This window comes from Serinus canaria, chromosome 4 (assembly GCF_022539315.1).
Source record: "Serinus canaria isolate serCan28SL12 chromosome 4, serCan2020, whole genome shotgun sequence".
Lineage (NCBI taxonomy): Eukaryota > Metazoa > Chordata > Aves > Passeriformes > Fringillidae > Serinus > Serinus canaria.
In genome coordinates this window covers 11,874,016-11,895,133 of record NC_066317.1, presented here as the reverse complement: position 1 = coordinate 11,895,133, position 21,118 = coordinate 11,874,016, and the positions used below count along the sequence as shown (strand labels likewise).

Sequence of the window (21,118 nt, the reverse complement as noted above, 5' to 3'; positions counted from 1 at the left end):
TGAAAATTAACCGCTCAAAGCAGAAAATCCCTGCAAGGATACGTTAAGTAAAATGACTCAGAGAAGAAATTTCACTTTATTACGCAGCACTTAAGTCATTATTCAGGTTATCCTACAAGTCTCTCATTCCTTAGGGATTCATATTCCTGAAAAAGAATCAGTGCAAAAATAAAGAGCCTGTGAACTACCACCAGTCAGAGTGACAGTGCTGCCATGCAGATCTGCTGACATTATGAAACAGCTGCAAATAATGAAGCCAAGAAAGCAAAGCAAGAGCTCCACATTCTTCTCATTTCACACTAGCTAAGAAATCAAAAGAAGCAATCTGAAGTCTCTGAAAAAGCCTCTGTTTATCACTGTCCAGTGTTTCTCCCAGCTGAATTTCACAGAATTTTCACTGAGGATCACAAGGATATCTGTTTCACAGCTGGAAAACATATTCTCCTCTCAGAGTCTGTCAGTTCCCAGTTTCCATCACTTGTGGCATTCAGAGCCAGGATCCTCACTCCAGTGGGCTCCCTGTTTCTCAGTCACCAGCTTGATGAAGTAGCTGTGACTCGCATACAGCTCAAGCTTCTCACTAATGTCAACCCACTTCACCACTCCAGCATCATCACCTGCTTCCAGAGGCAAATTATCCATTGTCTCACCTGTTCACAAAACGACAGTTAGAACACACTATTGCATCTTGTCTTCCCGCTTTTTCCCCTCTCACATCCTATTAATTCTGCCTTTCCACAATGCTCCTTCACAGGCAGCAACTTTCAATGGCTTCTCAGAGAAAAAACAATTAAATCTCTCATTGATTCTGTGCCATAAACCTTTTTCAGACTTGCACTATTTTAAGGCAAATCTGAATGGCAGAGATGGTGTTAACACCCTGTCATCATTCCTAGGATATCACCAGCAGCATGAAAAGTTACTGGAAACCATCATGACAGCATGTACTTTTTACCCCAAGTTTAGCCAATACATCTGCCTGGATTTTTGCTTGTTTGCTTAATATTTGACTGCTCCTTTTCTCACATACTATTCTACAGGACAAAATAAATTCTGAAACTTATATACAGTCATGAAAAAAAAATTAAAATTTTACAGAAGGCCCCAAAATAAAAAATACTAGTTTTTAAAAGGGGATGCCTTTGCTTCTGAATTGCTTTTTTTCTCCAAGTTTTCACTCTGTTTTTTAAAAGAATCTCAGGACTTCATAGACAACAACCAAGGAAATGCTTTCCTCTTCTGTATTGGAAACAGAGGCCAAAGATACACTATCTCCACTACTTTGGGGGACTAATAAATCTAGGACCAGTGACACGTGAAACTTCACAACTGGCACCTACTATCCCAAATTCAGTGGAAATGTCATTGCATGAAGTCTCTGGCTTGAACACGTCAGAAGCATCTAAGTAGATTGATTTCTCTTACGGATGAAAAATGGGAGTCCAAGATAACAGATCAATTTAAGAATCTAGTCCCATATTTTACACCTGACTTTCATGCTCCCCTGATTTCATTGCCATTCTCAGCTCAACAATAGCCCCAATTTCAAACCAACATATGGAGTAAAAGGTAACTAAAAGCATGCCTGGACATATTTACCTGTTTCATCATGATAGTTCACAGCCTCCGTCTCCATCCAGGCATTATCAGTGTTACGAGGGTCATCCACATATCCTCTGTACACCTACAAGGCCCCAAACAAACCAGAACAAGCTCAGTGTCAAAACAAACAAGGTGGAATCAGTCATTCTTTTTTCTTTCCCTCTAAGACATTTGCCCTTACAGAGTTTTCGACAGTCCCTTCAATTTTCTACACCCCAAGAAGATGAGCATCACAACATATTTTCATTTCACCTGCACTTCTTCAGGCTTTATACCACTATGAGTTACATGTACAGCTCAAAAGGCGACCACAAGAGACACAGAGCTCACCACAAAGTGTTCCTGGCTGAACAGCTTCTGGAGCTGCTTCTCCAATTTTGCTTTCTCCTCAGGGGATTTCTGCAGAGAGTTCAAGGCCTCCTCCTCAAATTCTCTCTTCAGAGTAGCAGTGATCTTTTCCCCTGGGTCCACCATCCCCTTAGAAAGGGGGAAACAAATAAACAAAAAAATGCTATCCCTCAGATTCAACACATTTTAACTCCTAGCTCTTAGTATATTACATCCACTTGCATCACACATGTGTCATATATGTCTCATGGCTTCACCAGCAGGGAAATGCCAGCTGCCTCTGAAGATTTGCCCTTACCCCTGGAATGGCCCACTCCCCACAGTCTCTCCTCTTGATGGCTACAAACTGCAAGATGTTCTTGCCAGAAACTGGATGAGCAACTTTATTGCCACTTCCATCCCTTTTCCACCTGCAGAAAATGATAAACAAGAATATGTTTTGCTGCTTCTTGACACCTGAGCCTGAGAGAGGAAGAACAAGGCACTGCAACCTGTGTGGTGATGAACAAAGCAGAGAATGAACAGCTGGGGCAACCAACAAAAGCCATCGAGAAGGATCGCAACCAAGGACAGAACAATGAGGGCTTTCCCCAGCCAAAAGGGCAGAAAATGCCCATAAGACATGTTTCTGCAGAGAGGCTGGTAGCAGGAGCTCCTCTGAAAGCTCTCCAAGCTGTGCTGGTGCTAATTCATACTAAGAGGATGAGAATGTTTCTGCTGGAACAGAATGGTCACACAAGCTGCAGCAGCACCAGGACACAGCTACAAGCAGTCACCCTCGCCTTCAGTAAAGAACTAAGAACTACCAATAAGCTGTCTAAACAAACAAAAAAAAAAATAATTCCAGCATTCACTTGCAAGGAAGCAATTCAGTAGCATTGGTATCCTTCAGGAAAGGGGAAGAATTAAAATGCATCAGGATGATTTTCCACAATGGTTCTGTCTTTGGCATGGCACTTTCTAGCTCACACTTCTGTTAACCACACAATCTTTTCTGAATACTTTGTGTAAAATGGTTAGCACATACACACACATCCTGCTGGAAAAGCACATCAAAACAAAGCATACAGTGACAAAAAGAGCATCCTAATCCTACCTCCTCCTGTCATGGACTAAATCAAGCTAGTGTTTCTTACATTAGCAAAAGCAGAATAGGCTTACGCATAGAAAACACACAGAGAAAAGGGCAATGAAAAGTAATATTCTGCCCAGAGAAGCAGAAAAGAAGCAAAATGCATGGGTTTTTTCTCTACTGCAAGGGTACCTTGCCCCTTACCTGGTTACAACAGGATCAGCAGCATGGTTTGGTCCCCAGCGCCCTAACAATCCTCGGCCGGTGAGGCCAGTCCTTCCCACTGGATTGCTGAAATAAATGCCACAGTACATGACTCATGTAGTCCTGAACTGGCTCCAATTGGAAATTAAGCCCAGCCACACCCAGCTCCTCTGATCTCTGAGGACCAGCTGAAACACAAGGGAGTTTATTTTCTGCTAAATTTCCAAACCCTTAACACATTACATGTATTTATTTCCCCACATTCAAAACAGTCTACAAAAAAAGAAAAACCAAACAAAAAACCCAACCAAAACAAACTCAAAAACACAAATTCAGATTAAATAACAAAAAAGGGAAGGACAGCAACACACATTTTGTATTAAAGCACATACATACTTTAAAGGGCAAGAGACATAACACGTATTTCTCATTCACCAACTCAGATTCTTCAAACTAGATTCCATTTTTCTCTCTTGGCTTTGTAGGTACCATGTATTGAAAGTGACAGACCTGTAAGAGCACTGAAACTATACCACTGAAATGAATATACAAACAAAAAACACACACTCACCGGGGTCTCCCATTTTCAACCACATACAAGCCATTCAGACTCTTCCTCTCCACTTCTCCATCTCTCTCATTGAATTTGGGAGAAAAACCTTCATTGCTGTGCGGGAAATAGGAATTTAAGAGAGACAAATTACAAAACACAAAAGCTTGTATGCCAGCCGTCAGACCAGCAGTGCCCCTTTGAGTGTGCTGATGAGCAAAACTGCTCTACTAGAGTTGCAGGCCCTCCCTTTTCTAAAGGAGCCTATGAAGTCCTAACCTTTTCTGATTACAGTCCCTCTGTATTTAGTTCTGCAGGCAAAAGTGCAGAACTAAAGTTGCATCTCTCTCGAGATTCACTTAGACAGAGTGTTTCAAAAGTATTTTTGTTCAGATTAGAGGTGTAGAATCACAGAATCATTTTGGTTGGAAAAGATTCCAAAAATCACCAAGTTCAATGCAGCACTGCCAAGCCCACTACTAAACCATGCCCCCATGTGCCACATCCAGGTATCTTTTAAATGCCTCCAGGGAAGGTGATTCCACCAGTTCCCTAGGCAACCTGTCCCAGTGCCTGATAAACTTTTTGGTGAAGAAATTTTTCCTATTATCCAATCTAAACCTCCCTTGGCACAACATGAGGCTATTTCCTCTTGTCTTATCCCTTGTTACTCAAGACAGAAGAACGTTTACCTACATTGTTACACAGTTGCAAAAAAAAAAAATCTGTGTTTCACAACCTTTCACATTTCCTGAGTCAGAGCGCTCCCTTCAAAAACTACAATTACACTTTCTTTCTTCATGTTCCATCCCAACCATCATAAACAAACAAGTGTATCACTAAAATGTTCTTCAAAATTCTTAAGAATTAGATTTTTATTTAGCTCACAACACAGAGAAACACGTGCACAGCATCAACAGCTGTCCATTATTCCAATCTCAATCATTAGCTCTGTAAAATCATGTATCAAAGGCCTTCACAACAATCCAAAGTACTCAGTTCTCTAACTGCCACTTTCCTTAATCTTAATTTTCACACATCACTGTAGAATCACACATCACTTCAGATGATCTTAACTCAATAAATTATTATTTCCTGCTTTCATGTTCTCAGGGGAAAAGAGCCACCATTTCCACTCACTTGATTTGGGGATCTGCCCAACTGGGTCTGGCCAAAACAGACTTTGCAGTGTACTCCACAGGATTATAATCTTCCCACTCAGTCAGCCAGCCCACTTTATCTTCAGGAACTTGGCTACGCTCAATGTGTGATCCTGGATATGGGGAGGTGAGAGCTTTTCTGTGGTGGAACTTCACGTTATAACTGTTGAACATGTTTACAGGATGAAGACGGGACCAACAGCTTGCAGATAAATTACGAAAAGAAAAAAAAAAGAAGACATCTCATTCATTACATTTTAACATGCTCTTTAAACCCCAATCTTTAAAGTACAATACAGCAAATGGAATAGACTCAGCTCTTTCACAGAATCAATTAGGTTGGAAAAACCTTTGCAATCATTAAGGCCAAACTATGAACAAATACCATCGTGTCATCTCGACCATGGTACTGGTGACACGACCATGGTAGGAGCACCACATCCAGTCTTTCCTTGAACACCTCTGGGGATGGTGATTCCACCACCCCCCTGCGCAGCCCATTCCAACGTCTAATGAAATTAGAAGAAATTCCTCCTAATATTCAACTCACGAAACGCCAGAAGTTCACAACAAAAACCTTTAACAGATACGTAGGAAAGGGCAAAACCGCTCTCGTACTTTCCAAGAATTAGATCATTTTAAGGGACAGCTCCGCTTGCCGTTCCCCCAAAGAAACATCCTAAGGGGCACCGCACACTCCGGCCAAACTCCCTTTCGGCGCCCCGGGATCTCGGCCGAGCCATCAGGCGACTGCTCCCGGCGGAACAGGCCGCCGACCGTTGGCAGCGACACCGGGGCCCGATCCGGGCTCCAGCGGCTCCGCCACCGCCGCAGCCCGCCGTACCTGTGGGCGGGGCGGCGCTGGGAAGCGTTCCGGGCCCTCACCAGGACGGAGAACGAGAGCACGACCACCACCCGAGGCAGAGCTCCGGCCGGCAGCGACATCGGCCCCGCCGCGCCCGCACCGCGAGCGATCCCGCCTCCGTCTCAGCCCCGGGGCCGGGGCCGAACCGATGCGCTGGGCCGCCGATGCGAGGCAGCCTGCTGCAGGATGCCACTTCTTGATCCCGCTCCGGGATGCCGCCCCTTGATGGCGGTTCTTGCCGCCCCGCGCTTGTGCAAGCCGGCCCCTCCTTGGCGGGAGCGGCATCGAAGGCAGCGCCGCTGGGGCGGAGCTCTGTCCTCAGGGCAGCCCCGCAGTGCCGGGCCGTGCACTGGCACTCAGGAAAGAGTTGGTATCACACCCGTGTTTGGCTGCCGCTGGGCAGCGCTCCCACAGCATCAGCGCTGTGTCCCCAGGATTCCCAGCCATATCAGTGGGCAAGATCCTGGGAGGGAACACAACCAGGCCAGCTGACCCAAACCGACCAAAGGGTTATTCTATGCCACATGATGTCAGCTCAGACATAAAACATAAGGAAGGGAATGGAGGGCATTCGTTATTTACAGTGTTTGCCCTCTGGACAGACCGATATGCGTGCGGAAGCCCTGCATCCCGCGGGGAAGTAGAGAATAACCTTTTCTCTTTTATATCTTTTACTTTAATCAACTACCTTATCCCAACGTAGGAGTCACCATTTCCCATGTTATTGTCCCTCCCCCGTGAAACCCGGAAGAGGAACCGACAGAGCGATTCGGAGCGCCACCAGCCCCACGCGGTCGGCCCCGACACGCCCACGGCCTTGCACCGCCTACAGACACGCCCCCGCGCCCAGCCACGATCTGATTGGGCGCGGAACCCCAGAGGCGCGGCCTCGGCAGGCTGTGGGGCAGGCCGTGCTGGCGGCTCCAGTGCAGTTCGGGCTCCAGAGAAGCTCCAGGAAAATAATGAATCTGTTTCTGGAGCTTCTCCTGTTCCTGGCCACGCTTCTCTACTCCTACCTGGAGGCTTTTGTGAAACTGTTCGTGCCTGTGAGGAGAAAGTCTCTCGGCGGGGAGCTGGTGCTCATCACGGGCGCTGGCCATGGCGTCGGGAGAGCGACCGCCTTGGAGTTCGCCAAGCACCAGAGCAGGCTGGTTCTGTGGGACATCAATAAGGTAATGGACACACTCACGTCCTCACTCCGTGTGACCTCCGAGTCCATGGGGCATTTAGGGGCGTAAGAAGGGCAGCACCACATTGCACCCTCATCGCCCAGCCCCTTCCAGCCCGTTCCCATCGACTCCCGCTTGGCTCCTCCGGCTGGGATGCTGAGCGCCAGGAGAGGGTTTGGCCCCACTTGCAGCAGAGGATGTGAGGCTCTGGTCCCACAGTCACTCGGTGCTACTCGGGAGGGAGCAGGCAACACCCGGCAGAGCACCAGTGAGAGGGAAAGAAGTGCTCGGGAAGCTGCTGGTGGAGCTGCTGCCTGGGCTGACAGAGAAAGCCCGCTGATACCAGAAGGCTGTTTGCAAAGAGGAGCAAGTCTGCCTTCACTTGTTCTCTCTGTAGCCTCGGGTGTTTTGTGTGCATTGCTGGGAGATGAGTTTTCTCTGCACTCTCACCAGCAGCATCCCTGTGCCGGGCTGTATATAAGCCTGGCTGCCCTCTGGGCAGCTGCACGTGTAGATGGCACTTCTCTAAATGTTTACACCCGCCCAAGCTCTTTATTTCAGATTATTTGAATGGAACAGAAAAACGCCGTGGCAAGTGGAGGATGGGCAGATACAAACATGCAGCATAGCATTCAGAAGGAATCCAGGCCAAGTGCTGGGTGTAGGTGCAGCAGGGGGGGTGAGAGTCTGTGTTTCCTGTTTATAACACACTGGGTCCGCAAAGGAGTTCATCATGAAGCTGCAAAACAGAACCCAGCTCTCCACAAACAAAAATACATCAAACCTGAGACAAGCTGAGAGAGAGGATGGATAAACAGGGAAGATAGTGTTGAACATTTTCAGTGTTTGTTCATGATACCCATTATGCCTAAGACCAGACATTGGGTGGGAGGAGGCATGGCACTGCGCTCCCAAAGTGTACAGGGCTGTGAGTGAAACAGAGAATTGTTCATGTTCACTGGATGGAATGGGGAGATTTAGGTATAAATTTAATAGCGAGCAACACCTGGCTTTAGTGCTGGGAAGTAGATTGTAAGCATGGGTGTCATCAGGAACTGAAATACAGTATCAAGGGAGGTTGTGGATTCCAGAGGATTTAGGAGTATGCTCCTCCAACCCAAGTGCCTTGACAAGTCCTCCTTCTTGGGGGCTCTCAGCATTAAACAGCAGCTGGTGTTGAGGACAGCTTCCCAGTCACCCACCAGAGGGACTGCTGAGTTGTCCCAGGCTATTTGTGACCTAGAGCTGTTCACTGTACACGTTCCACTGGCATGGCCTTCTGGCACCTGGGAACAGGGATACAACAAAGTCACTTCTGCTCTGGCTTAATGAGTTGATGTAATGACTTCAAGGAACTTCTGACCTGTCTGTATCAAGGGTAATTTTGAAATTAAAATCTTTGTACATTGTGAACTATGGAGGGCACCTCTCTTCCCACACCCAGCATATAAATACAGAAACACATAGAGCCGGTTTTCGTATCTCAGGGTGTCAGCCGGCCTGTATTTTATGAGCTGTTTACATTCACAGTGCTGCCTGCTGTGCTGTGATAGGAAGCATGTGCCCCGTTTCTGCAGCCTTGCTCTGTCTGCCTTACCAAGCCAAAGTCACACTTGTTGCCACGCTACCTTTCTGGTTGTCATTACATGCAGATCCTAAATTTAATGCTGAAATGCCTGTTCTCTCGGCAAAACCATCTACAGCTCTTTCCTTGGGTAGCCATGAACTGTTCTGGGGTTGGGCAGTGGTTGCTCAATCCAGGAACATCTTCAGCCTCTGCTGCTCAATGTGGTGAGGGGACAGCTGTGCACGGTGTCTTTCTCTTTGCCTCTTCCAGCACGGCGTTGAGGAGACGGCAGCAGAATGCCAGAAGCTGGGAGCCACTGTTCAAACCTTTGTGGTGGACTGCAGCAAACGGGAGGAGATCTACAGCGCTGCAGACAAGGTGGGGCAGTCTCACTGGGACACAGCCCCAGCCAGATAATTAACACTGAATCTACTGATTCACAGAAGGCTGATCAATCTCTTTATTATATTATTATAATTATTAAGAAAACCATTGCTTTTATAGACAGTTAGATACAGTTAGACCTAATTGGTCCTCCAATCCAAACACCATCAATATTGGCTAATTAAGAAACCACCCTTTGGTAAACAAATCTCAATAACACATTCCACATGATCACAACAACATGTCCAGCAAGTGAAGAAAATAATTGTTTCCCATTCTTTTCTCTGATCTTCTCACAGTCTTCTCCAGAAAGGCCTGGGAAAGTTATGTGTTGCTCTCTGTGGCCAGAGAGCTGCTGCCACAGGGCAGCAGGGGAAACTAGAGAAGACGCGTTGCACACAAATCCTGCAAGCCCCTGGAAGCTCTCCATTCCTCGCTGCTTTCTGGACACAGAGTGCTGTAGCATTTCCAAGATCACAGCCAGTCTCATCCTATTTGGGAGGCTCCAGCATATCACATCCTCTTGCCAAGTTTGCTCTCTAGGGTTCCAGCCTCTGAAGGAGCATAGCACTGAGAACATAATGAAGCATTTTTTTGTAATGGCTGTGGTCCAGCTGCCTCAAAACAGTCTGTACCTCTGTGGTCCCAAGTGTTGGACAATACCCTTTTCCTGACCCCGAGATGGGGCAACTGAGAGTCATTTTAAAGATTTCTATTCCATTTTCAGTCTTAGGAGAAGGGTGAGACAATACAGATCTTATAATTCACGCCATCACAATCAGAAGCTGACTATTTCCTAATTACAATACACTATAAGTGTTTCTCAACCTATCAGCTTTTTGCCCTGCCGTGCTGTAGATGCCTTAAAGTCAGTCATCTAAAACTACCACTCGTGGGTCCCAATACAATCCATGATTTATAGTTCTCTTTCTCCAAAGTATCTAGTCTTATTTGCAAGGCCATCTTTTGAAACTTTTTCTAGCTCCATTTCTCTCTCAACAATATCTCTCCTATTCCATGGCATTTCTAAGTCAGCATTTCTTGTCCAGTTTGCATACGGATGCATACTGTGTGGACCTTCTGTCAGGCCCTGAGAACTCTCTACAAATCCATTTCCCACACCAATTGTGACTACATGGTCCAAACTGTGCACAGTTTGTGGAACACAATAAATATTGGCATTAATGAATGGGGAAGAATCAGATCTAAACCAGATTCCATGGCTCTACTGCAAAGTTCCTGCCACATCTGGAAATGTAGCATGATCTCCCTCTTCCTTGAAGATGCAATGTTAAGAATTTAATTACGGTTCATCTTCCCCACCCTTACTTTTTTTTTCCCTCCTGAGTGACAGACACAATTTTGGGCTTTTGCTTTCTCTCCAAAAGGTGAAGAAGGATATTGGGGATGTGACTATCCTGGTGAACAATGTCGGTGTGATTACAGCTGCCGATTTTCTCTCGACTCAGGACCACCAGATAGAAAGGATGTTTGAAGTCAACATTCTGGGCCACATGTGGGTAAGGGCCACCACCATCTATATATACAGTTTTTTGGGAGTGTCAGTGAGGACGCATATTTAGACCAACCATTATTAGCAGTGAAATTACCAAATGAATTGTTACAGCACCCAAGCAGGGGCACCCAAGCAGACTGTGTGCTGGGAAACTGGAATGGCTTCTCGCTGATGTGAGCTGGCTAGTGACAGCCACATCTGCAGCACGCACAGAACGCCTCTGTCAGAGGTGTCGTGGGGCTGACAAGGTGGGAGGGTTTCAGCAGTACTTGTTTGTGGCAGAAGAGAAGCCATAGATTGACAAGTGGTTTATTGGACGTGCTGGGGGTGAGACCCTGCCACCATTTCTGATGACACCTGAAACCTTAAAGGCAGCAAAGATGTGAAAACCATCTCCTGTTTATAGTCATCTGCTGAAGCAGATGGAGAGCAGGTTGCCAGCTGCACCACTGGTCAGAGAGCAGGTATCCCTGTGGCTCTGGGAATCTGAGGTGCTGTGCAGCTTATAGCTTTAGGGATAGCTTAGGCCACCTAGTGAATAACATTGAGGGTCAGTGGTCAGTATGCCTAAGAAAACAATGTTCTTTTCCTCCTTCCTGTCCCCTATGTTTTGCCTCATGGTTTAATGACTTCCAAGACCACAAGAGCTTTCCTGCCAGTCATGATGAACAACAACTATGGGCACATTGTCACGGTGGCTTCAGCAGCAGGTCATTTTGTGACTCCTTTCATGGTGGCATATTGGTAAGTCATTTTGAAATCAGCTTGCTTAATTTTTAAAAATTTTAACTGCACCTTTTCCATCAGGAAGTACCAAGTAATCAGCTCTGACTGAATTGTGAGCAATGTTTGTATGAAAGCATAGTCATGTAACACATCTACTAATGAAGGACTCTCCTTTTTTCTCTCCCCACCTGTGCAGACTTTTGCTTAGTTACAAAGGTAGCCTCTTCCCTTCTCCTTCTTAGAATGTATTTATTCTGTGATTTCTTGTAGTGTTGTCAAGTAAACTGTACTGAGTAGCTTTTGATCTTTTTACCATTATGGCATTGACTGTAGAGTGTAAAAATAGAATCACAGAATCATTAGGGTTGGAAGAGACCTTTAAGATCATCCAGTCCAACCATCCACCCAGCACTGCCACTGTAATCCTTAAACCACATCATCCAATAAAAATGCGGGTGTTGAATGGTGGATGCTGCTGCCTATTATCTGTTCCCAACAAACCTCTCCTTGTAGAAAAGCAGGTTGAGTTAACATTCATGCAATGCAGTCAGATCCCTACACAACACTCACCACATCTGGCTCAGTGAGAGAGGCAAGAAAGGTACTTTTTTGCAAGGTTTTATTCCAGCAAAGTGTGGCTGAAGGGGACCTGCCGGGGTCTCTCTCTCTAGCTGGTCAGAGTGACCCCGAGAAAAGTTCAAAAGTTTCTTTTCCCAGCCCGGTGCTTGAAGAAGGAGTCAGGGCTCTTCATTTTTTGGTCTCAAGGTTGTTTATTACATCTTATCTATAAAATTCTTTCTCCCTGTCCAGCCGAGATCCGTTCGGCAGGACAGTCAGAGGCACTCCCGCCACCCCCAGGGCAGTGTTATCTTTATATACTACAAACTACGTGTACAATATTTACAATCATTCTCCAATACCTATCATCTACGCTAGACAGTGAGTTTCTACTCTAGACCAATCTAAAAGTGCCAACATCACCAGACAAGATGGAGGTAGAGAAGAAGAAGAAAGGCTAGACACGCCCAAATCCCTCCATCTTGTCACCAGAAACCCCTATATCAAAAATCCTAAAACCTACATTTACACTCTGTGAATACTTTATCCCTATACCATCTATACTGCCGTGGCCTCTATCTCCTCATGCAAAGGTGCCAAGCTGTTCCATGGCCCGCACTCGAACCCGATGGTGTTCTGGGCTGTGTGCCAGGGTCTCTGAGCCCCCTGGCAAGGGTCCCAGGAAACTCCAGACTCCCAGAGATATGTCCTGAGTTCCGACAGGGACCCAGTGAGAAAGAGCACAACCACCTGGTGCAGGCAGCTTAAGAAGGGGAAGGGGTGGGGGGCCAGAGCTAAAAGCAGGGGATTGGTCTCTAGGGGGGGGGGTGGCCACCGGTGGTAGCAAGTCAGTGAGGGGACAGGGAAAGAGGAAACCAGGGGAAGTCCTTGTGGGAGTCTGTATTTTCCCTGCAGGAGGACTACTCTATGGTAGTTAGTCACCGCCATTGCCAGGGCAGAGGACTTGGGAATTGACTGAGAGGAGAGAGTTCGAAGGAGTCTACAACCCAGTGCCAGATCCAAATGCCTCTTAAACATCTGCAGGATGTGACTGCCCCACCTGCCTGAGGAACCTATTCCAATGCCTGATCACTTTAATAGTGAAGATTTTTTTCTAATATCTCATCTGAATTTCGCCTGTCTCACCTTAAGGCCAGTTCCTCTATTCCTCTTACTGTGAGCATGGCAGAAGAGACTGAGCCCACCTCCATCCAACTTTCTTTCAGAGAGCTGGAGACAGCCATGAGGCCTGAGCCTACTCTTCTCCTGATTAAACAAACCAGCTCCCTCAGCCATTCCCCATAAGACATGTTTTACAGACCCTTCATGAGCCTTGTTTCTCTTCTCTGGACACGCTGCAGCTCCTCAATATCCTTTTTAAAGTGAGAGGCCCAGAACTGGACACAGCACTCAAGGTGTGGCCTCACCAGTGCCCAGTACAGGGGAACAACCACTTCTCTGTCCTGCTGGCTGATCCAGGCCAGGGTGCCATCAGTCCTCTGGGCCACATGGGCACACTGGCTGAGGTTCAGCTGCTGTCAGCCAGCACCCCATGTGTCCCTTTCTGTCCCAAGCCATTCCTCACCCAGCCTGTATCATTGCATGGCTCAGGTGCAGAGCCCGACACTTCACCTTCTTGAGCCTCCTGCAGCTGTGTTCTCAGCCCACCAATGGAGTCTGTCCAGGTCTCCAGCAGAGCCTTCCATCTCCTGAGCACATCAACTTAGTGTCTTCTGCACAACTACTGAGGATGCACTTGATCCCTGTGTACAGATCATCCACAAAGGTGTTAAACAGGACCACCCCAAGATGGAGCCCTGGGGAGCACCACTACTGACCAACTGCCAAATGGATTTATCTCCATTCACCACAGTACTCTGGGCCCAGCCATCCAGCCAGATTTTCACCCATTGAAGAGTCCACCCACCCAAGCTGCAAGCACTCAGTTTTTCTAAGAGGATGCTCTGGCAGATGGTGTCAAACCCTTTACTGAAGTCTAGATAGACCCTGGATAGACACATCCACAGCCTTTCCCTCATCTACTAGGTGGGCCACTTTGTCATACAAGGAGATCAGGTTGGTCAAGCAGGGCCTTCCTTTCATAAATTCATGTTGGCTGGGCTTGATCCCCTGGTTGGCCTGTATGTGCCTTGTAATGGTACTCAGCATGATCTCTTTCATAACCTTGCCCACAACCAAGGTTAAGCTTAGAGATCTGTAATTCTCTGGATAATTCTTCGAACCTTTTTTCTAGATGGGTGTTACGTTTGCTAATTGCCAGACAGATAAAACTTGTCCAGTTAACCAGGACTGCTGGTAGGTGATTGAAAGTAGTTTGGCAAGTTCTTTGAACAGTTCCATCATAACTCTGGCATGGATCCCATCAAAGGTCATAGATTTTTGGCACAGCAGATCACTAACCATCTCCTCCTGGGTTACGGGCCCTTCCCTCAGCTCTCTGTCACTAACTTCCAGCTCTGGGAGCTGAGAATCCTGAGGGACAACTGGACAATATTAAAGACTGAGACAAAGAGCATATTAAGTTCCTCTGCCTTTTCCTCATCCTCTGTCATTACACTACATTTTGCATTCAGCAAATGATGGAGACATCCCTTGACCCTCCTTTTGCTGTATTTATAGAAAACTTTTTTGTTGTCTCTAGCCAAGTTCTAGTTGGGCTTTGGTCCTTCTGATCTTCTCCCTACATGACCTCGCAACATCTTTATAGTCCTCCCAAGTTATCTGACCCTCCATCTGGAAAGAATACATTGTTTTTTTTCCCCAAAGTTCCAGCCTAAGTTCTCTGTTTAACCAGGTAGGTCTTTTTCCCTGACCACTTGTCTTTCAACTACATGGGGATGGGCTGCTCTTGAATATTTCATTATTCATTTTTAAAGCGTATCCAGCCTTCCTGGATCCCTTTACCCTTCAGGACTGACTCTATCAATCAGTGTCCTAAACAAGGCCAAGATCTGCTCACCAGAATCCAAGGTGGAAGTTCTGGTGCCCCTCTTTACTTCACCCACTATTGAAAACTCTGACATTTTGTGGTTCCTTTATCCAAGACTGCCACCAACCACCACATCACCCACCAGTCCTTTGTTCACAAACAACAGGTCTACCAGGGCACCTCTTCCAGTAGATTCTCTTACCAGCTATGTTAGGAGGTTGTCTTCCAAACACTCCAGGAACCTCCTAGGCTTCTTTCTCTCTCCTATGTTGTATGTTCCAGCAGACATTTGGCAAGTTGAAGGGCTGGAAACCATGAGCCTTCTACCGGCTGCTTGTAGAACACCTCATTTGCCTCTTTGTCCTGGCTGGGTGTCCTACAACAGCCCTCCCACCAAGAGGTCCTCCCTGATGACCTTCCCCCGACCTTCTGCCATCATGACATCAAATTACTTTTCTACTTGAAAGGTGTCAGGAAAATCACGGTGCAGGCATCAAAAACCTGTTAGACTGTGTGTTGCCATCCTGCATCACATCCAGCCTTCTATAATGGCAGCTCCAGCTGCAGCAGTCTTCCCCAGGAACGCTCCTTCTTAGAACAATCTTTTCCCAAGAATACTCCTTCTTAGAGAGTCACTCACTGCCAGCAGTGTGAGAACTCTTCAGCCAGGGATTGCTATGGATTTGGGATTACATTGCCAAATCCATAGCAATCAATAAACCGATTCTGTGGTTTTCCTTTTTTGGAGTTGATTTAAACCTCAGGCCCATACCTATTTCCATGGCAGGTTGTTCCTCAGTTCTGCTTGCATAATGCTTCTCTATTTCAAAAGTCACACAAAACTGTTACAAGATGCTCCTGTGTGGTACAATAAACAGTAGTGGGCTAATCTCCATTTCTACCTTGCTCATCCTTCCTAATTTTAGAGATTCAGGCTGCATTCCTTCTAGGAATCTTCTTTCATGCGAAAGAACAAGGTGTCCATGGATTGATGGGCTTCAATTGTAATTTTCAAAGAATTCCTAACATCTGTCTGTTTGCAACTAAATTGCCCTTTTTTGAGATACCTGCTATGCATTGCACAATTAATCCACAAGTTTCAATATCTAATCCACCACTACACTCTGGCACGGGCAAAGTTAGAATAGTCCCTGCCCTGTCTCTCAGATGGATTATATTATTTGGAGAGTTTTGTTTCCATATAGCAAGGAGCAGAAAAAGCGGTGAAGGGATAGAGGGATAGAGAGCACATAGTGAAAATAAGGGGTACAGGTTAGGATACAAGGTAGAGCAGAGGTGCACCAGCCCTCACCCCTCCCCTAGCCGTTACCTTAAACAGCACCCGAGCAACTAAGAGACAGATGATGGTTTAGGCCATTTGCAGTGGTAGAAAGGTGGAAATAGGATTTCTGCCTTCTCATTTGTACTTTCTCCCTTTCTCTAGCTCAAGCAAGTTTGCTGCAGTTGGATTTCATAAAGCTCTGACAGAGGAGCTGTCTGCCCTTGGAAAGAATGGAATAAAAACAACATGCCTTTGTCCAGTTTTTATAAATACTGGATTTGTCAAAAACCCCAGTACAAGGTAACTCTCAATCCTCTGCATTCCTGTGTTTTCCTTCTTTGCATCAAGGCACTGTATATTATCCCCAGCTTTAGGCCTCTGTTCCAACTGGCGCTATTACAACAGTTGGTATCATTCGCTGAAGAAAATCTGCAGTGTCCTTTAACCCATGTAATTGTTGCATTTGAATTACCTGAGTTTGTACATTTGTGAAGCCTCCTAGATCAGCTGGTACCACCCCTTTTTATCACTGCAGCTCTTATGTGTTTGCTTTCCTGTGTAGGCTTGGAAAGATTTTGGAGATTGAAGAAGTCGTACAGGCTTTGATGGAAGGAATAGTGACCAACCACAAAATGGTTTTCATTCCACCACAGCTAAACATTGCTTTGCTTTCTGAAATGTAAGTACAAAGCAAAATTAAACAATGGATGTGGAAACAACAATACTACCTAAGTACACAAGGTTCAAACTTGTAACCTCTGAGTCAGCAGAAGTTCCAGAAAGAGCTGAGGACCTGCTGCTTATTAGTGGTTTTTCTTTATGTCAGGCCACAGAGGCTGAGAACATTGCTTCAAAAGGACTCTTTGCTATGTAAAGCAAGATTTATCTTCCCACCAGTGCAGCTGCTCTGTTGAGGAGGTGTTTTTACCAGAGCTTCAGTTCCAAATCTGGAATTTACATCTGAACAATTAAGTTAGATTCCCAGTTAAATCCTATAGTATCTCATTAAACACTTGGTAGTTTCTTGTTTGCGAAACCAAACACCAGACAGCAGTAAAAATATTTTAAATCCTTTTGCCACTCCAAGAGCTGCTTGTTGAGAGTGCAAGTCTGCAGAAGCATAGGCAAGTCAAAACTGATGCTGTCAAAGCACTTAGAATAACTTTGCTTTTTTGTCATAATTTAGGACAGGGGAATAAAGAGACAAAGCTCTTCAAAAGGAGGAATCTTAGGAGTGAAAACTGCCCTTCAGTTTTAAAATCTCATCCTTCCACAAGCGTACTGCTTTCAGAGCATGACATGTAATACTCACCTACATCTGTACAATATTGAAACTTCCTGGATCCTGCAGCAATACTGCCGTTCACATACTGCCCACAGATACCTGGCATTGGAACTGTCCTAAAAGGCCAAGAATGGACTGTAATTAGTCAGGGATTGGTGACAGCTATGGAAACAATACTCAGTTTGATACATAGTCTCAGTTCATATGTGTGCATGCATTCTGCTGCCAGACCAGCTCTTCCCTCCCCTGCTGTGACACTTTTCCCATAATTAAAGTTCCTATCCCACTTTTAATTTCATGTTACTGTCTCTTCCAGGGTGTTTCCAGAACGTGCCCTGAACCTTCTGAAGAAGATGACCATTCCAAAGTTTGATGCAGTCATTGGGCAGAGAAGCACACAGTGAAAAGCAAGAATTGATTCTCATTTCCCAGAGGCACCAGTGAAAAGAGAACATGTGCTGAGCATAATTCAGCTGCCTTGATTTGGAAGAGAGTTCAAGCAGATGCTTCCAGGCCACCATTCCCAGGCACACCTGCACACCTAAGGGCTTGGGCTTATCTCACACCTGCAGCTAGAACACACCTGCATAACAGGGTGTAATAATAGCAGGCTGCATAATAGCAAAGCACTGATACGGCTCTAGAAGGGCTGCATTGAATGTATTTCCCATCACCTTTGTCTCATTGTGCTGGGGCAGGCAGGATGCCCACAAAGATCATGTTTGGGACAACATAGCTCCTTAGTTGAGTGCAAAGGGATTGCCTGAGAACATGTTAATCTGGACTCATCCCTGAACAAAAGCATCTTGCAAGTAGCAATTTATAGAGGAGGTGAGTGGCCTGTTTCATCTCACTTAATAATTTTAAGTTTAAAAAAATGTGCTCTAATGAACACTTAGAGTTTTGTGTGCATTTATAATGAGCATTATTGAATTATTATTGAAATAATACAGCCTTATTAGTAATGTAATGTCTAATTACAACATTTATCAATTATGCATTAGCACCATGAATACTACATGTTACAAATAAATACATTTTTCTAACCCAAAGGTGTCTCTCAGCAATGAAAGTGGTATCCAGGTCCAGTACCAGTGGAGCACATGCCGCAGTGCTGAAAGGATCAGCCAGAGTCTGCCAAACACCAGCCCAGGCTGCAGGGATGTGCCAGACCCCAGGAACATGGGGAAGCCACATCAGAATCAGTCAGGTACAGGGCCAGGCAGTGAAACCCATACAGGGGCCAGGGCTTAAAGGCAGTGCCAGGGCAGGGGGTGCAGGGGAAGGCTCCAGAGGAGCCTTCACACAGCTCCTCATCACAAGCCAGCGGCCTGCTCTGATGACACAGGAGGTGAAATCCCTGAAGGTCTTTGGCCTGGGGTCCAAGAGAGCAGCAGCTGCTGACACACGGGTCAAAGACCCCCTCCAGGACACAGAGGATCTGTGCACCCACTTGTGCAACTCCTGCTGCAAGCACTGCTGCAGGCACTGCTGGCCCACAGCCATCCCAGGCAGGCCTGAATGCACTGCCACCTTTGGCACACTTGGAATCTGTCCTGTTCACCTGAGCCTTTCAAGTTGTTCTGTAAACAGGTTCTTCAGAAAAGGAAGAGCCCTCACCACCCAGCCCCTCCTCTTCTTAGCTGGCAACAGGTAGAAGCACTGTTGACAGTTTCAATAACACACAACTGTTTTCTTTTTTGCTCATGGAATATTCATGTAACAGGACACTTCCCAGTTTCAGTTCTTGTGGTTCACAGTGGAAGATTCCTGTAGCTGAGACAGGAATGGAAAAAAGAGAGTTCACAAAATTCAGGACATTAAAAAAAATGTTATAAGCCAATCAAAGAATACTTAGGCACAGTTTTCATTTAAAAACCAAGCCAAAAAGAAGCAGGGTTACATACCTGCTTCTTTTTGAGTTGCATATTGCCCTCTTGCTATAATGACAGTCCTGTAAAATGTGAGACACTTCAAGCCACATCTGTGTAGCTTTTTGATTATGTTCACTTTCACCTATTCTTACCTAGTGAGGAGTCAAAAAGTCTAAAAATACAGATGCTTCAAAAGTTCAGAAGATCTGTCAGAGCAAGCAGCATACCAGCTAAAATGTTTGTGCTTAGCGTTCACTGGAACATAAGAGCTAAACCACTACTTTACAGATTTGTTGGTATTTACCAGTTGTCTCTTGTATGGCTGGCAAGCTTTCTTAATTTCTCACCCAGCTTAGTCTCTCTTTCTACCCACCTTCCGCATTTCTTCTGTTTCATGACTTGAATTCTTGCTCAAAGGAGTCAACAGTCCAGTAACTCCACAGAAAAAAGCTTAAAAAGACCCTGGAGAAAAGTCAACATTGGATGACTTGGCCCTTTTCTTAGACTAGGGAAGGACTGGCTTCAGTAGGAGACGTCAGACAAGATGCTTGGCTTCACCTGGCACACCATTCCCACTAGCCTCTTTAGTTTCTGATGGCAGCATTAAATTGGAGCAAAAGTCCATCCAGGAGATGACAGTGCTCTTCTGCAGAGTCTGTTTCTTAGCACCCTTGTTCCTAAGGAAGGGGAGACTGTAGTGATTCCTGCTTTGCCAGATCTAGTCCAGGGTCTCAGAGCCCAGAGGAATTACTGGGCAAGGCAACTTGCGCAGTACTCTGTGTGTGGCTGTGGTTCTGCTCTGTGTCTTCTATGGCTGCAAATCTTTTGCTTGGCATAAAGAAACCTATGCAAAAGCAAGGATTTCAGCCTTCATCTCCTGAACACCAGTGACAGAATTGAGGCACCAAGACTTCCAGGCTCGTCAGTTCTCTTTCTGGCCACAACAGTCAACTGAGTTTGAGGCTTTGCCCAGTTTGACCAGAGTTTGAGGCTTAGCCCAAACTCTGGTCACGCATGGGTGCCCAGCAGGAGTCCAAGTGAGTAGCTTTCATGCAGCCCCCTACAGCTAAGTCCCAAATTTGAAGAGTGGTACCTCACACCCTGGCCTAAGGACTCCGTATGAGTCAGGTTAGTGACTCTGGCCCTGTGCTTTGCCTCCTGCTGAGATGTCTCTTGTGCTTCCATGTCCTCCCTGCCTCCTCTTCCTTGGCCCCAGCACTGACTGGAGCCCTGTGCCAGGAAAAGGACAGCACCACTGAGCTGTGTAGTTGGGGTCTGGCCCAAATACTGGTGTGTTAATTAAGCAGAGAACCAGGTTCCAAGAGAAAAATAGGAAGCACCTAGCTCTAAATCTCTGTGATGGAACTGACCCAGTCTCCCACAGACAAGGTGAGCTGCAGCCAAACCACCAGGGCAGAAATAATACTTTTAAAAAACTGTAGTATTAACTGGACGTGATTTTGGTCAGTTGTTAGATGTTTGTGTACACTTCACTCTTCCCCAAGCAGCTCAAAAATATCCTTGAATAAAATTATGAACATGACTGTGATACATCAGATTTTTTAACTGAAAAGTAAAGGAGTAAGGTCAGCAATACTTTCCAGGAAATGCCATGAGTTACACTGATAGAGCTGGAAGAAACACCTGAAAGTACTTTTCTCCTATTTCCTATAAGCATTCCTGTTCTGCTTAAGGCTCTAGAAACTCCATTACATACAAGTGAGACGAAGTGTGAGTTATGTGATTTAGACTAAATTGAATAAAAATATTTCAGTTCATGCAATTTAATGCAATTTTTCAAAGGCCTTATGGAAACTAAGCAGCTGCAGCATAAGATGGAAGGTCTCAGTATGGATAACTAAATAAAAGACATAGTAAGACAAATAGCTAGGCAAGAGCTCACCTGTGGAGTTCCAGAAGTTGAAAGGACTTGTCTCATTCAGCTTTCCTTAAGGGACCTGGAAGAGGATGGTGGGGGACAAAGCCTGCTGACCAAGCAGGCTTTG

At 45.8% G+C, this 21,118-nt stretch overlaps 2 protein-coding genes across 4 annotated transcripts; one reads left to right on the top strand and one right to left on the bottom strand.

Moving 5' to 3' along the window:
- Positions 1-57: 57 nt before the first annotated feature.
- On the bottom strand, positions 58-6,560 carry NUDT9 (nudix hydrolase 9). Of its 3 annotated transcripts, none has more exons than XM_018926953.3 (8): positions 6,490-6,560; positions 4,917-5,138; positions 3,798-3,893; positions 3,227-3,313; positions 2,249-2,360; positions 1,933-2,079; positions 1,600-1,684; positions 58-650 (listed from the first exon to the last, which is right to left on the bottom strand). In XM_018926953.3, exons 1-8 carry the CDS (start codon positions 6,519-6,521, stop codon positions 475-477), a joined length of 957 nt encoding a protein of 318 aa, XP_018782498.1. In that variant the 5' UTR covers positions 6,522-6,560; the 3' UTR covers positions 58-474. The 3 variants fall into 3 exon arrangements, with proteins under 3 accessions (XP_018782498.1, XP_009099626.1, XP_018782499.1); XM_009101378.4 differs by lacking the exon at positions 6,490-6,560 and adding an exon at positions 5,781-6,005; XM_018926954.3 differs by lacking the exon at positions 6,490-6,560 and adding an exon at positions 5,555-5,766.
- Positions 6,561-6,671: 111 nt separating this feature from the next.
- LOC108961180 (estradiol 17-beta-dehydrogenase 11-like) lies at positions 6,672-18,290 on the top strand. The gene is made up of 7 exons (XM_050973837.1): positions 6,672-6,973; positions 8,808-8,915; positions 10,310-10,441; positions 11,075-11,181; positions 16,116-16,253; positions 16,516-16,632; positions 17,555-18,290. The coding sequence occupies exons 1-7, from the start codon at positions 6,764-6,766 to the stop codon at positions 17,640-17,642; spliced, it is 900 nt and encodes a 299-aa protein (XP_050829794.1). The 5' UTR covers positions 6,672-6,763; the 3' UTR covers positions 17,643-18,290.
- Positions 18,291-21,118: the final 2,828 nt, after the last annotated feature.

Excerpts from the sequence above, each read along its gene's own strand:
- LOC108961180 (XM_050973837.1), top strand. The coding sequence starts at position 6,764 with ATGAATCTGTTTCTGGAGCTTCTCCTGTTCCTGGCCACGCTTCTCTAC. Across the intron at positions 10,442-11,074 it reads ACATTCTGGGCCACATGTGG|ACCACAAGAGCTTTCCTGCC; the intron begins GTAAGGGCCACC and ends ATGACTTCCAAG. Across the intron at positions 11,182-16,115 it reads CCTTTCATGGTGGCATATTG|CTCAAGCAAGTTTGCTGCAG; the intron begins GTAAGTCATTTT and ends CCCTTTCTCTAG.
- NUDT9 (XM_009101378.4), bottom strand. The coding sequence starts at position 5,881 with ATGTCGCTGCCGGCCGGAGCTCTGCCTCGGGTGGTGGTCGTGCTCTCG. Across the intron at positions 5,139-5,780 it reads CAGCGCCGCCCCGCCCACAG|CTGTTGGTCCCGTCTTCATC; the intron begins GTACGGCGGGCT and ends TTTATCTGCAAG. Across the intron at positions 3,314-3,797 it reads GTTGAAAATGGGAGACCCCG|CAATCCAGTGGGAAGGACTG; the intron begins GTGAGTGTGTGT and ends CATTTATTTCAG.